The sequence below is a fragment of the Cygnus atratus genome, chromosome 2 (assembly GCF_013377495.2).
Source record: "Cygnus atratus isolate AKBS03 ecotype Queensland, Australia chromosome 2, CAtr_DNAZoo_HiC_assembly, whole genome shotgun sequence".
Lineage (NCBI taxonomy): Eukaryota > Metazoa > Chordata > Aves > Anseriformes > Anatidae > Cygnus > Cygnus atratus.
In genome coordinates this window covers 80,768,456-80,785,056 of record NC_066363.1, presented here as the reverse complement: position 1 = coordinate 80,785,056, position 16,601 = coordinate 80,768,456, and the positions used below count along the sequence as shown (strand labels likewise).

Sequence of the window (16,601 nt, the reverse complement as noted above, 5' to 3'; positions counted from 1 at the left end):
TCCATTGTGATACAGCAGTATTTGCCCTGGTCAAGTTTTTTCAGTTTACATATCTTCACTTTCCAACCAAAAGTAGTAATAATGCCATAAGTGGTAGCAAAGCTGTTTTCTCTTTATATAGGTCAGTCTTTCAAAAAATACTATGTGTATGAAAACTGGTATACGTGAAGCATTTCTGCAAATGACAGATATATGCATCAATTTTAATGCAAATAGAATAATGTGGTTCTAACCATAGTCTGACCTAGCTATATATTGCACAAATTTTCCACAAGGGTTGATCTGTGGAATGCTATGCAGCAGAAGTTGTTTCAAATAGTAGAAAAATTAGACTTCTAAACCTAGAGATTTTGTTGATAGTGGTAATTTAACCCCACCAGTTCTGATATCTTATTATATATTCAGTACCAAAACTCATGCAATAATTCAGCACCACAGAAAACACAACTATCTTGATTTAAGGCAATATTTAAAATGTTAAAGTGTTGTTAAAATTGCTATAAATGCTGCAGGCCAAAACAATCAAAGCAGTATGCCACCAGCAATGAACATTCTTCATTCTCAGTGCTAGACATTACTTACCTTAACATGGCTCTGAGCTCCCAGGTTGTATATCTCAGTGGGTTTGACTTCATTAATGATCTTCACCAGGCAGGTGCTGTCCGTGAGGTCACCATAGTGCAGCTTCATGTCTTCAGAGTTTAAAAACACACCATTAATACACTTTAATGCCAAAACAATACAGCATTCTTGGTCCAGACCCTATTCCAAGTTCAAAGTCCAAATAAACACTTATTGGTAAAAGTTAAAAGAACATTGGATAAGTAAAATTTTGCTTTTCTTCTTCCTTAGGCACAGTATTTATATCCCTGCAGGAGTAATAAATATCATTTTAGATTATCTTTTGTATAATATGATTTACCTAGCAACATTTACATCATCTCTTCAATAGCTTACACTTCATTAACCCAAGTTATATAAATTTGATCAATGTCATACTGAATTTCAACCACACACAAAAAAAGAGCATTTTAGTTTGGGGCTTCCAATCTTTCTTTTGCAGACATTTTCATGAACTTAAGCATACACGACAGCTTTCTCCTCCTTTCCAAAATGATACCCATGTTTAAGCCCATCACCGAAAATAATTTCATAACACAGCTACCAAAAAGAGGTACAAAAATGCCTAGGCTTCCTGTAAGGTGAACATTTAGGTGACATTAGTGTACAATTCAGTGCATTACAACTGAGTTTGTATTTTACAGATCTAGATACACAGTGGCAAGTCATTTCAGAGAAAATTGTAACTATCAATTAAACATTCTTCATAGCATTACACACAAGTCTCAAATGTGGTTAGTCAGGCAGCCATTGTTTAGATCTCAGTGTTTAGATCTTTCCTGATTGAGTTTCTAATTTGTGTGTGAAAAAGTGGGTAAGAACGAGTCCAGCTCCTGTAAAAATCAATACAGCAGGTTGCGATGGCTTATTAATTTGTTCATGTTTTCAGACTAACCTGTTAAGATCTCATCCAAAAGTGAAATTCGCTCTGATAAAAATAGGTCTTTCTTTCCTCTTTAAAAACAAGCAAATAAATTATATCAACACACTGCTACTCATATATTTATGCAAAAAAAGAAAAATGTCGCAGCTATAGATGAATTAGCCTTTACACTTAGATGCCATATTTACATTTATTTTCATTTGATAATGTTTTTGACTGTATTCAATTTATGTTTACATTTCCTTTTTATCTTGGAGATAAGGCCATCATATTTCAGTACAATTCAGCTATCTTCTCACTTGACAATGATCATTTTTTGGGGGGCAGTATCATTCATAGATGTAACCATCTTTCAACCCCCAAACTAAAACACAAGGTTTATTACGAGAGAACACCATTTTAAAAACACTGTTCAGATATGCCAGTTGCATTTTTAAGCTGGCGCTTTTTCTTTTAAATAGTTTAAGAAGGCAAGTAACAGGTCACAGTTCTCAGGTGTTCAGTTTTGCACATTCCTCCTGTTTCAACAGGTGATTAAGGCTCTTCAAGTTGATAAAGTCATAGAGTCCAACAGGCCACAATATATTCCTGAAATCTGCTTGTACGTCTGCACTGCTTGAAAGAAGATAGTTCTGAAAAAGACTTCAGACCCAGCTGAAGCTGTGGCTAACAAGTAAGACACATTATCATTCTCTTAAAAAAATAACTGACTAAATTTGAGGGATGGAAAGCAGCTCTCTGCATACACATCTATTAACCACAATGTGGACTACCTTCATTACTGCCACAAATTCTACATGAAAGATCCCCACCATATTTCCACTTGCAGGGAATTCAACTCTTCTGCTTCCAAAATGAAATTCAAGTTCTGCCCATGGACTGCAGCATTCACAACATCCCAAACAGTTGTTAAACAAAAATATTTGGATTTGGTGTTAATCTGTAATCCTCAAAACTGTTGGTGTTCAGATCACCGTAAGGACTGCTGCGTTTTTCCTACAACACTGAATAGAGACCACTAGCAAGCATTACTTAAGTGTTTTCTCTGATGGCAGTTGCTACTTCTTTCAAGACAACTCCATGGGCTGGTGGGAGCAGTGAAGAATGGAAATGCACCAGAAAAGAAATCTTCCCCTCAGCAACAGGGGCAGTCCTGTTCTTCCTCTTCTTACTTCATCTGGGAGTTAAATGCAATCTCCCTGAGTGCTGGGCCAGCCTTCTGGAGAGAAGGTTTTGGAGAAAGATGCCGTTACAAGAAGAGGCTCCAGATCTGAAAGAATGGCTTCCTCCCCAGGCTCAGCAGCAGCAGAGCAAAAAAGAGGTGCCACAGAAGAGCTCCCTCTTCATATGCCAAGGACATCCACTTCTGCCATCATCCCCAGGCCAGAGAGCAGTCTTGGAGCTTCCCAAAGGGAAGGGAGGCTGCCAGCTGGGTTGAGCTAAGCAGAGATGCTCTCCCATGATTAATTTATATTTAAAGCTCTCACTGTGTGCCTATTTTGGTCTACCATCATCCTCAAAGTTTCTTGGTTGAATGCCTTTTTTGAAGGGTAGGTCTTGTTCATTTTCTGACCCATGAGAAAAAGAGGTCTTTCAAGAGTAATATGCTAAGTGGGAAGGCCTACTAGAAATGGGATTTATTTGGTGCAAAAACTTATAAATACAGATTAAATGTCAACACCTTTGGGTAAGCACTGGTAGATATTAATAAAGTTGTAACAAAGTTGTCCAATCTAAAAGCCTCCTCATCAAGCAGTAGCTGCAGGGCTTGCTTCAGGGAACCTTGTTTTCCTTCCTGTTTTTCCTGCTTTTTTGGGATGAAGAGAATCACTGTCTATGAAGATCACCTACCCCCTGCAATGTGTAATCAGTTCTTCATGGGAAGAACACACGGCAAGCAAGTTTAGAGTTTGTTCACATCAACTACTATTGCTTCTTTGCTTCCTCTAGTACTGCCTGGAAACTCATTGTTTCAAACCAGTTGCCATAGAGCAGCCTTTCCTGAGATTCCAAATGCAATTCCTCCTCTTTCAATTCACATGGCTACATTCTTCAGTTAAAGGAAAATGAGATAAGTGGGGTGAAATACTTCAGGTCTGCTTTCTTTGTTCCCTTCTTCTATCCCTTTCCTTAAATGCTTGTATGCATACTATTTGTGATATACATTTTCTTCTCAAATCACTTTTCATATTCACAAGATGGTCCTCACAACATATCGGCTCTTTTATTTATTTATTTATTTATTTAGCCTGATTTTACCTTGTAAGCCATAAATTTAAGTCATGGGATACAGTTCTTATGTTTCCCTTGTTGGAAACACAGGGTTCAGTATTCTTCATGAAGATATTTTAAGCAGCAATGTACAGTAAGTAGTAACTATTCACAGTGAATTCCACTGAAGTCATGTCCAAAACATTTTTTTAAAGAGACATGCAAAGAATCAAGTCAAATCTAAAAGCTGCATTATTTATTACAATTTGTTAAAATATGTTCTGTTGGACCATCATGGGAAGCAGACTTCAAAAGACATGAGATTTGCTTATGGCACAGAGATATTTAGAGATAACACCTCAAATGGGAAGGCTTTCTTTAAGGCAGTGTCAGCATGCACAACTTTACAAAATGCGCATAGCATGAAGAACTACATTTTCATTCAAAAGCTCAGTCCTCCAAACGTCTGCTGAACCGGAACCATCCAATAATTTTTCTCCTCATTAAACAAAGAGTTAACCTCTCCTTACAGTAAAATACCTTGAAACAATTGAGTGTGCACTAAAGTGTAATCATTTCTGATCTCCAAATTATCAGCAAAGTACACAGTAAATTATTTTCAGCAAATTTCCAAGAGTAATGCTTTTCCTTCAGGAAAAATGGGTACTTGCTTCCATGGATGGGGGAATTTTGAAGGTTTGAGCATTCATTCTTCCTGTCATCAGGAAGAATTGATCACATTTTATTTATGTCACTTAAGGCTGTCCTCAGACCTCTATCAGATACTAAGAAGCTCATGATGAAACAGAAGTGGGGTGAAGAACATCACTAACATTTTACCCCTCCAAGAAGGTTCATGCAATAAATAGGAGGTTGCTGGGTGAACTGAAGAACCAAATAAATGCATCTTCTTGATACAAGTTGCTCTAGAAACAGTTCTGAGGAGAGCCCACTAACATATCACGTTATTCTCTTACTGTATCTCTTACTGTACAATATTTTGTACAGTGGAAGTGGGACTAGCTCCATTGTGAAGAATCTGTCAAAATATGGCCCAGAAACTATTAAGGGAGACCACAAAACTAAAAGAAAACTAGCAATTAAACAAACACCTATTTAAACATGAGATTCCATGCTGTCAGTGATGTAAAAGCCTATTTAGCTGCATCAATAACATATTGGTAAATAATTTTTAGGTAAAATGTTTAAGATACCTGCCTCAAACATTTTAGTGTTCTAATATCTCAATGTTTTCAAACTTTTATAGCTCTTTGGAGGGCCAGCCACTTTGTAATTGCTACAACTTATACAAGAACCACATCAGTATTTCTGCCTAATGGAAAGTGTCTTCCTGTGCCCTTCATGTTTTCCCCTCTTGGTAATACACCCACACAAATATATATACTTTGTCACATTTTGATCATAGAAAAATAATTACTTTCCTGAGATAGAAGCTAACATAACGGGAGACTTAGCTATTAAGTGTTTTTTGTTTTTTTTTTTTTAAATAACGAATCCTATATGAAGCATGGCTTAAAAATAACTACTAGTTAATACAATTCAGTCAAGAGGAAACTGGGATTCCCTTCCTGCGTCTGGGAACCTTTCTTCACCAAACAAGTAGACTAAAAAACCATTAAATATAAAAACAAAGTCTTACTTCCTTCAGTGTGAGCCTGCGGATTCTTATAGAGATGTTCAATCCGGCCTGTATTAAAGGAACTGGATCGACGAACGATTCCATGCACCTGGGGGTTAAACAAGGAAAAATATAAAAGGAAATAGTAAACATAAGAGGGGTAAATGATTTAAACTTTAAAACTTCTATGTTTACATTTTTGTGATATTTTAAGAACAGGAGACCTATCATGCCTCCCTTCAGACACATGTACCTTGTCTTTCTATCAGGTAATCAGTTCTCCTCCATTCCTAAAGGCAGACCTGTAAGGTCCAAATCCTAACAAAATACTTTGAGATGTGTTATGATGTCATTTATTTTAGTACCCTTGAGTGGTTTCACCTTCTCCCTTGTTGACACCACTAGCAGCCCAAGCATCACACACAGTACAGAAAACCCACTGAATTGCCCAGGAGCACCGTATCTCCTAGTGAGCTGAACTCGCCAGTATCACTACAGTTGGAGAAGCAATGTGTGGATCCCAAGATAACTACTTCTACCTGGTTACAGAGAAGCCTTTCTGAAGCCAAAGGTGACAGGCATGGAAAAACTAGGAGTTGTGACTAGGGAAAGGAAAGAGGTGGGCAGAGAAGAGAGAAGGGAGGAAAATAAGGAAGAAAAAGCAGCAGCAGCAAGGCCCAAATATACTTTAGAAAACAGCTGTTATTCACTCTCTGGTGTCTTGGAAGAACAGACAGAACAGTCAGTCTCTTTTTTTTTTTTTTAACCTCATGAGTCAGTGTTCTCAGATGGGTTACAAGACACACAGCAAGTCTAAGACTGAAACACAGGTTGGGAATTTCCTTTAACCAGCCACGATAAATAAGTTGGTAAAAAAGCAGCAGTTCTGACTAATGTTAAAAGAAAAGTCTGTTTGTGCCTAATACATTAGAGAAATTGTTCTAACACTGATGCTGTTTCTCCTTATGTAAGATAGCCCCATGCTTCCTGCCAAATTCACGTTAGCTTAGGTTACCTGACGCAGGACTTGTGTTTGCACAAGTGAAATCAAGCTTCAACATCTGACTGTCCTCCACTTCTCACTGTCCTGCATTTCTGAAGGTGGTCCTTCACAATTTGAAGCATCCAATGCTTGGTTAAGTTGGTCCATCACTTCACACTCACTTCATGCTAACTTTACCTTCCTGCTGGTGAGAATACACCAGCAGGAAGAGCTGGTGGGCTGTTTTGGTTTTGTGTTTTGTTTTACACATGGCACAAGCTACAGTTATTTACACAGAGAACACTTTATTCCATCTTAAGTCTGAAATTTAACTGGGGGAAAAAAAAGGTATTTACAACCTTAGAGTGAGACCAGCTTGCTGCTTTGTGAATGACATTTTGGTGACAAGGTCTGTAATTATAGCTGAACAGATTCATCTTTACAACTTGCACATCAATTCTATGATGCAATTTCCTTGCATAAAACTTCTATTGCCCAGCTACACCACAGCCTCATAATATAGCTTGTTCTAGCATTCAAATGCTAAACATCCTGCAACCAAGTAGAATACCTACTTCTTGAAGATCAACAGGGAACTTAGACACATGGCCACAAAAAAAAAAAAAAATTGTTTCCCAAACAATGAATGTATCAATGTAAGTTTTACGTTCTGTAGTTAAAACCCCCATCAAGATAATTTATGGAATGTGTGAAAAATTTATAGGGACATATGGTTTATTGAGAAATGTTTTCAAACATGACACCTCCATAAGAACTTCACTTTTGCAAAAGATGCTGGTAATGCTTTGATTACTGAAATGAACATCTGTTTTGCTCAGCAAAACAAGATTTCACCATTTTAAAGTATCAAGTTATTCAAAAGGAAGTTAACCGAAATACTTCAACTGTCCTAGCAAAATCAGACATTTTAGCCTAAAATCCAGATGAGGCCTCTGATCTCTCAATTCTCTCTGAATGAAATCATGCTGAAAATCAAGTTCACACAAATGATTGACCAATAAGTCAAACCTTGCCAGCTCAAAGCTTGATGAAAGATTGCACTTGCAAGAGCTTTGAGTCAGCTGAATGACTGCAATACCAACATTTGACCAATGAGATGTGTTAAATGCAATCACCCCAGGACTTCAAAATGCTTCAAACAAATCCAGGGAGCCTCTTGCATCCAGCAATTACAAGAAAACAACCCCAGCTTTTTTTTTTTTTTTTTAAACCTCCCACTCCTTTTTCTGGTATGCACATACAAGAGAAAGAAGGCCTGCCAAATGCTTAATCCATGACAGCAATATTACTGTAAAAAATGATGAAAGGTACCTTTGTCTGCATGGGACAGGTGAAATGCAAACTTTGTGACAAGCCAAAATGTGTGCAAACAGGTTAATCTAGTTAAGAATGTAAGATTGGTGGATTTTCCCTCAATAGGACTTGATCTTTAGATAGATCACAATTTAAAAAAAATGAACAGTAAAACAAATGACCTTGGTTAGGGAGGCAATCAATCAGTTATCATTTACCCTGGCACTGAGTTATTCAGGAACTGAGGTTTCCAGCTAGGAACACAATAAAGAATTTCAACAAATAGATGGAGATTGGAGGAACAAAAAGGAAAAAAACCTCTACCCTCTTATTGTAATATTGCTACTATGAAAAAGATCCATATATTTCCATATGGGGTCAATTAATATTTCATTTTAGGTGCAGTTAGCAGTTCTCATTTCATCATGGACTAAGAAAAGAGCACATGCTTTTACCTGTAAGACAGCAGAAGCAACCACAATGATACTTTTCATCTCCAAGCGGAATGGAGAAATAGTAAAAATAATCTATTTACAACACTGAAAAAACAGTAATTGGATCAATCAACAAAAGCAGCAGAAAGAATGTAATGAGCAAGGCAAGAGTAACCATGTGCCAAAGCACAGAAAGTGCTAACCTGCTGAGATGAGTCTTCTTACTAAGCAACAAAGCAATGTTACAACAGACATAATTAGCCAATATTAGTGAGCATTAAACTTTTACTGACCCAGAAAATACTCCATTGTGAAGAGATTAATTCGACCATCCCTTTTCTTCTTTTTTTTTCTACTATCATACCTCTGGAAGCATCTTTCATGACTGATATGGCTAGCGTTCTCAGACATATATCCACAACAGTTCAAACCCACTGAATCATTCCATAATTATGTGATTGTTACACTGGTGGTCCACAGAAAAAAAAAAGTGTGATTGGCAGGTTAAGTTACACGGTAGGAAAGAATCTGATTCCCTTTATTTTAAGGAAAAGGTCAATAAAATCATTTGCTAAGCAAGAATATAGTGAAAGCAAAATGCAAGGTTTTCATTAAAGTACAACTGCTGAAATAAGAGGGCCACTAGTGTTGAGAGAGACAAAAAGAACAAGAGATCCTTATTCCTTTATGCGGTACATTGCATCATAAATTATTCCCTAATTCCTTACAGTTTTGGCTCGCACAGGTTACTGTTTATCTGAGTTGGCGGGAAACATGCAAAGCAGCTTTACCCTGAGGAGAAGAGGGAATCCACCAGTGGACATTAGATGATAAATAGTACAATAAGCTGGCATGATTACAGGCCGTGTTGCACATTCCTCTCTGGAGTTTTGATTTGTTATCTAGGGTTGAGTGGAAAACATACACAGAGGACAGAAGCAAAGGAAGCTAGAGCAGCAGCATCCAAGTGATTCCATCAGCCTGCAGTTGGTCACCGAGTCACTCACCTCGTAGCCTTTTTCCAGCAGGAACTCAGCCAAGTACGATCCATCCTGGGAAGAGAAAGATACAGGAAAGTGTTAGAAACACAGTGAATGGGCCTGGGAGATTTGGACTGGTTACTCTCTCAAAAAAGGGAAGAAAAATTTTGCAATGAGTTGACTGAACAGCAAGCATATACTTTGACTTCCCTAGATTTATGCACTGACCTAGAATGCTACAGATGCTTTTTGGTTAATTTTAGATTAAAAAGCAGTATATTTTAAAATAACTTGCTTACAAATGCTGGTTGAGAACTCCTGTCTCTTGAATCTCTTCCCAAATTCCATTATAAAGTGTCTGGGGACATCTTTCCAAAATATCCTAACCGCAGCAGTTACTGAATTTGAACTATTTTGGAGATAGGGAAGGAAAAACATTTTAAAGAAATTCGTGCAAGCTTAGAGCACTGACAACGCACCAATAGGCTTCTGTAGCACCATGTCACACACATCTCTGGGCTCACACTCCTTCCATAAGCAGTCTAAAGAGCAATCATTCTGCCTGACCTACCGAGTTTTTCAAAAAACATCCCTAGCACACCGTATATTTATACTACCGAATACAGGTAGTGGTAATCCACAGTTTGTATATCATTGAGGGTAGAAAGGTGTTCCCCCCTCCTCTCCTCCTTTTGAATGTCTATCAAAAAAATTACAAAATTCCCCAAAAGCAAATGATTCAAAGCACGTGTTTTCCTGAAAGAAAATGATTTTCCTGGCATCACTATTGCCAGGATTTCAAAATACAGAAAGTCACATTATCCTCAAATTTCTATGTACCATCACAAATCCAGCAAAGTTCACCCCTCTGGAATGAGCGCTAACCAATGCAGTGAATATCAGTCATGCCCAAAGACTCTGTTTCTTTTGCCTTCTTGAGTTAATTGCTTCCTTTAATAATGTGAGAGCATTCCAGAGTCAATTGCCTTGCCTCAGGAATACCACAAAAACATGGGATACCACCTTTACTTACATGCTTAAGCTCTGTTATGTGTGTCTGCCCTGACATGATCCTGGCCAGAGACACCAAAGTACAAAACTGAACACACAGCTTTTTGGTCCTCTTTTTTTAAGCCATGCTTCCAGAGAGCAACCTCTCACCTAAGATTAAATGAACTTTTCTCATCTCAGACTGCCTAAGGAGAATAACACAGTAAAGAAAGAAATTTGAGAAGCACCAGGAGGCCCTAAAGCAGCAGGATGGCCTGTGGAGGGTAGTACATTGATGGCAAAATCATGCTTAAATCTACTCGCAATGGCAGGGTGCAGGGTACTACCGTATGTTTAAAACTCCAGCATTGCTGAAACGCTGGAGCCTTGATGGTGCAAATGTTTCAGTCTCACACAGTCTAGAAGAGCCTGAAACCACAGAAGTCTCAGCTTACACATACTGCTCCCAATGTACGTACAATGTGCATGTGCTCACAACTTCCTACTCGCAACTTCCCAGTGCCTGTAACCAGAGCAGACCACGACACTGGTTGATCTGGAACAAAACAAGCCATGTGTGCCATGGAATCAGTGGAACAGTATGTGCTCCTGGATGTCACACAGAACAAGATCCCATCGAAGGGAGAAGCAAAGAATAGGCAATGAAAACTAGAGAAATACATGGTTGGGCCCAAAAGTCTTTAAAGGAGTTGTCTCTCTTAGTAATACCCCCAGGACTTAGCAGAGGTGGATCGCGGAAAACTCCCTAAGACCCCTTGGTTACACATTCGACCAAACTAAACAAAAAGGAGGTGAAAGTGGGAAACCCAGAGAGTGCAAAGGAGATGAAGAAAGAAAGGCTGTGATTGCTTAGGAAGTTGACGTGAAACAGACTTGACTAGGATTGAACCCTGTCAATAAGGTCTTGTTCTTCTCACCCAGGCCATTGCTCAAACTTTCCAATCGCACTGGAACATTTTGAACCAGCAGTGGCATTTGCTTCCTCTGTGCTTCCTTTCCAGGTCTATCAAGTGATAGGGCAGGGCTTCACAATGAGTGGGAAACAGGCAGCAAGTGTGAAAGCTACGGGTTTCTGGCTGTAGCACGGCACAGCTGATTTACTGTCTGCTAATCGCACACAATGCAGATTCGAGCTGTCCTGCACTATGACACATTATCACAGAAAGCCCCCAACTTTCACATTTCCCTTCCTTTTCTTTTCAGTACAGCAGCTGTCAGTAAGAATGGTAATCAGAACAGCAAAGTGCCTAAGAGTTTGCAGCTTGTAAGGACAGCAGCTTCAATCTTTTCCTGACAGGATCAAAGAGCTACAAATTATTAAACAGGATCTGTTAAGTGGTTTAAACCTACATTATGCATATAAATTCTAGTATTGAAGCTATGTATTTTGATTTATACTACAGAGCTTTCAGCATTCCAGGATCACTAAACCAGGAAAGGAACATTAAAGGAACTTGGTAATTAGCAAGAAAGTTCAATTTTTGTTAGAGGTAGCAGCTTTTGCTTCGAGTCACAAAGCCTCAGAGGACAGAAGTACTTCCCTTTGTGGAAAAAAACATCCATTTTAATAAAAGAAAATAGGCTATAAACTACTTTAGGTAGAATCATAGAGAGATCTGGCTCCAGACCATTTTGAACAGTCAAAACAGTTTGACAAGACTGGTTACATAAACCACCTCAGTTAAAACAGTTCCTCATCAGCACACTGACATATCAGACTTGAAGAATCATTTCACCACCTTCAGCCAAAGAAGCTTGAAAGCATATGCAAAGAATGATACTTAGCTGGTTTCCAATACACAGCAGCAAGCTCCCAACTGCAGCTGTCTTACAACATGTCTGTAAAATTCCCAGACAAAAGAAAACAGTCATATAAACTAGAGTGAGACAACCTTAGGATGCAATATTTTATATTTAATACAGTAGTTAATGTCAAGAACTTCAATAAACTTTGACGTGCTATCAAAGAAAACCCCTTCCAACAGAGCAAAGAAACTGAGACATATACAAGAGTTAGAGCCTTACCACAAACATCTAAAATAAAAGTAACATTTGACTTGATCTATGAGCAAAGAATAGTATCATTTATAAAGAAAACTGAAAGTAAGAGGAATTAAATAGCCTGTTTAACTATTCAAGTCTCCTTTATTTTGTACTGTTCCACACGGGGAAATCACATTTGTACCCATGGACTAATTTCAAACATACTGACGCATTCAGATAAGGCTGTAAAAGCAATCCCAAACGCAAGACATCTTCCTTTGATGTGACCAGTTCCAATATCCTCCCACAGAGTTCCTGGAATCAAGAACTAAGTTACACACCCTACCTGAACGTTTGTAATCTAGAGAAGAATCCTCCTTCCCCACAGCTCCTTTCTACTAAAGAAAGAGAAGCAAAAGAAAGCACCAGACAGACAAACAAATGAAGAGAGATCAGGAGTAGGATGAACAGAGTTCTCATTACAATTCCTTGAATTCTGGGGGAAAGAATACAGTGGTGTTTTTTGTTTGGTTGGTTTTTTGTGTTGTTTGTTTGTTTTTACAGAAGGAGGATAAGGAATTAAAAACCTAACACAAGCGATGCAAGTGTACCATAACCATCACACAGAGAAGAACGGACTCTCACAGAAGAGGATTGGGGTGGGGGTATGAACATTTTAGAGGAAACATCTCCACAGTATTGTGGTGAAGATGACATCCCACACAATCATGCAATTTTATAACAACGCCATACAAATCATTGAGAAATCTTGCTGAAGGTCCTAATGAAACTGTCCAACAGCCCAGATCTCTACTTGTTTCTGAAACAGAGTAGGTATCAACCAGAACCTACAAAACCTGGCTCCAGCCCAGAAGAGAGACAGCCACAGAAAAAGCATCATATCATTGGGTAACATAGCAGGGGAGAGAGCCTGAGTACTGCGCTGTCTTCCTTGCTCTTAATGCCTACCCATCTGCAAATACATTGGCAGTAAAGCCTGAGAACATAAAACACAACAACTTCAGTCAGATGCAGTGTTTGAGGAGGGTTTATATCTTTTTCATAATTTTTGTATTTTTAAGTTGGGTATGATGAAATATATGTCCATGTCATAAGCTTATAGACCTGCTCTGTACTTTTCCGCAGCTCCTATACCAGGTTTGTAGACTTTGTTATTCCTTTTGGAAAAAAAATGCCATAATTTTCCACAAAGACAAAAGATGGTTATACTTACAAAGTTCACAACTGAAAAAGGCTAATGACATACCCTTACAAGTAACACTACAAAGGTGAGTTCATGGCAGTTCAAAATATAGACAGTGTCAATTATCGAAGTCATTCATAACAGTCCTAAACTCCTTTTAAATTACAAGGTATAGCTGTGCTCTGAAGTCAAATTTTGATAGGTTTAATTAGCCTGTTCAGGGGAAGGAACATGAAGAGAAGAGGTACAAATTCAGTCATAGGGCAGGGGTTTTTATTTCTTAAAGGATTTTTTCTACCAGCTTTGCACCATCACAATATTCCTTTATCCTGATTTAAAGGAATAATATATACTTCCATTAAGATACATAGAACTGGTGGCACTAGTAGCCTTCCAAAATAAATAGTTGCTTCATCAAGTTTTAAACTTTCACATAGCTATAGACTAATGCTATTTCAGTGACTTAAGTTGGACTGCGGTGACAGATTCTTTGGAGCAGCGAACATATACCATTCTAAAGCAACATCTAAATGATTTTAATAACAATCCATAAAAAAAACTATTCATTTATTTACAGCATGACATAATGTCCTTCTTTCAAAAAAAGAAATCTGAAAGAGTAATACAGTGTAATGTTATTTTTGCTGAAAAATGCATACTTCTAATCGTTTTCAATGATTTATGGAGGAAATAAGTATTTTTTGTAGCTACTATAAACAGAACAGTGCTGGACTTTGTCTCAAGTCTTCAAGGCAGTATTTGAGGTAAAGCATTAAAGCATGCGTTAAAAAAATCCTCTATACTGAAAAAAGGAAGAATTATGAACTCTGAAGTTTTTAACTGATTTATTAAAGCTGCCACCCTACAAATGCAGTAGCTATTTTGCTATTCAGATTTGTATTCTGGCCAAGTAAGAAGAGAAAACAAGTGTCCTTTTGTTCTCGCAAAAGAAAAAGTCAAAAGGTAATAAATGTTAAAAATCTTATTTTTTTTGAACATTCCTCATAATTGAAGGTTTTTGTAATGCATTAAATGCAGTACAACAAAAAACTAGGCATGAGGAACAATTATTAGCAACAACAGAAGCATTCTAATTACATTACTCTGTCCTTTTTCAATTAAGAGTTATTTAAAAGAAAAGCGAAGTTGCTTTGGAAAAGTGAATCACCATGTTATTTCCGAGTCTGAGCTCCTTCTGACTTCATACACTATTCCCCTGGTAAACTATTAAGTTATATTAAGAATTGCAAGTGCTGTTACATACAACACCAAAAAGTTTTTCTTCCTTCCTCCCGTCGCAGTTATCTTTATCCAGAACAATGTTACCCACATCATCAATATTTATAGCTATTTTACTGCGAATCTGGGCATAGACACTTGTCTAAAGAAACGTACTGCGCCTTTCTAAAGCCAATACAAACAGAATAACTTTGTGTAATTAAAAGTGCGCCTTACAGTTAGGAGAGGCAACCAGTTAGGAGTTTTGGCTTAGATTAAGCCAACAACAGAAACAAATGAAAGCGCAATGCTTCTTAAGTGTCCAAATCAGATTCTATAATATCCAACAGCCTGCAGCTGTCATACAAAAAAAACTTGGTTTGGGTAAAATGAATTACACCAAATTGATTACACTAAGGTGTGTGCGTATGTTTTGTTTTTTTTTAATGATTGTAAGAAAATCTGATACCTAATGTGTTATTTCCAAATATGCTTACCACATATTTCCCAGTGAACAGTCAGATGCTTGACAAGTTTTTTTTTTATTATTTTTTTTATTTTTTAAATAAGGCCCCTAAACACTTGAACATTCAGGTACCCAAAAATAACTGCTAGTTTTCGATGTGTCCAAAGAACTATTTTTATAAAGAGGAAAAGTATCAGTAAAGCAGCTTTAAAGATTTTAAAGAACAAGCCTTTCCCAAATTCTTGTAATAAGCCATAATACATTACATCTTTCTTCAGATATGAATGTGGGCAGTATACTAAAGTAAACCAATTATGAACTCTAAATTTGAGAAAAACCTAGCTATATTTTTCTGTCTCACTAGTGAAACCACAGGGATTGTAAGAATGTGTCAAACAGCTCTATAAACATGGCAACACAAATCATATGGATGACAGTCCACGATAAAATTAAAACTTGCACGTAGTGTTTGTAATGGAAACCTGCAACACTTAACAGCCACAAGATGATGGTTTTGTCCATCCTCATGTCCTCCTGCTTTCAAAGAACTACTGCTATCACATGGTCCTTTACCTTTCCAAAGCAGTAGCAGCAATTCCCACTAGCAGCAGCCAAGAGCTTTCTAGATATGCCCATCCTCTAGCACCCAGACTAATCCACCAGACCTTACTGCTGAAACCTCTCAACCTGCAAACAAATGCAAAATAACTAAGACCAAACACTGCTCGGTGGAAACTCAGACAAGCAGACCTGGTTGCACAGAGCACAGAAACCAGTGAACCCAGAACCAAGCTGCAGGGCACCTTCTCAAAAGAAGGACCTTCAAACCTTGCGTTTTGAAAGAGTCAGGATTTGTTGCTGTAATGATAAAAAGCCATAAAGTCCAGAAAGAGTTTTGGAAGAAACACGGCATCTGTTATGATCACAGCACGTAAGTAATTTTGTGAACTGACACAAGGAGGAAAAGACGAAGTCTTAGCCATAATCTTCACATGGCATCTTTACCATCAACAACCTGGAAATGCCAAAGCAAAAGCAATCAACGTTGCTATTACCGCAACTGGGGAGGCCACCTGAACCTATGACCATAGCTCAACACGTGTCATGCCAGATGAGAACCCACTTCATTCCCAGATGGAGTTTTTTTCCTTTTTGCTACAGCAGCCTACCACAGCTGCCGAGGTTAGAGCTGCTTTCAGCATCATATCACCAGCCTCCCGTGCTGATAATCCAGTAGGCTTTCTGACACCAATGTTCACTGCCTGAGCATATATTACTTTAACTTTATCCCAAGACCTCTTCTCCTCTGACTGTCCCCCCGTGTTTTTTCATTTTGTTTTTTTTGTTTGTTTGTTTTAAAAAAAAAGGATTGCAAGGTCTGTTATTTCAGACAAACAAAACAAACATCACACTTGCTATCTCCCTTGCATGAGACCAAACTTAATGAGGGAGATGTAAATAAATGTACATAAGAGAAAAAGGGTTAGAATTCATTCTTCTGTACCCATCAGCTTTAAATATGAACATAGGAATTTAGTCTGAAACTTCATTTATTTACAGACAAACAAGAACAGAAGGAAAGCACGTTACAGTTGCAATAGAGAAGCAATGTGCAGTAAGCCAACTTCATTTTTCTTCAGTATTTCCATGGTTTT

The 16,601-nt window shown here is 37.9% G+C and overlaps 1 protein-coding gene across 3 annotated transcripts in view; it reads right to left on the bottom strand.

The window, feature by feature from the left end:
- Window positions 1–16,601, bottom strand: part of GMDS (GDP-mannose 4,6-dehydratase) — a 412,629-nt gene that overhangs the window by 343,277 nt on the left and 52,751 nt on the right. For 2 of the 3 annotated variants that reach the window (XM_035552672.2, XM_035552674.2), the window contains exons 2-4: window positions 9,092–9,136; window positions 5,376–5,463; window positions 583–692 (exon numbers count right to left, since the gene is read on the bottom strand). In XM_035552672.2, the coding sequence (XP_035408565.1) occupies window positions 583–692; window positions 5,376–5,463; window positions 9,092–9,136 (243 nt within the window). Of the gene's footprint in view, window positions 1–582; window positions 693–5,375; window positions 5,464–5,607; window positions 5,771–9,091; window positions 9,137–16,601 lie in introns of those variants that run through there. The other variant, XM_035552675.2, reaches the window with a different exon arrangement.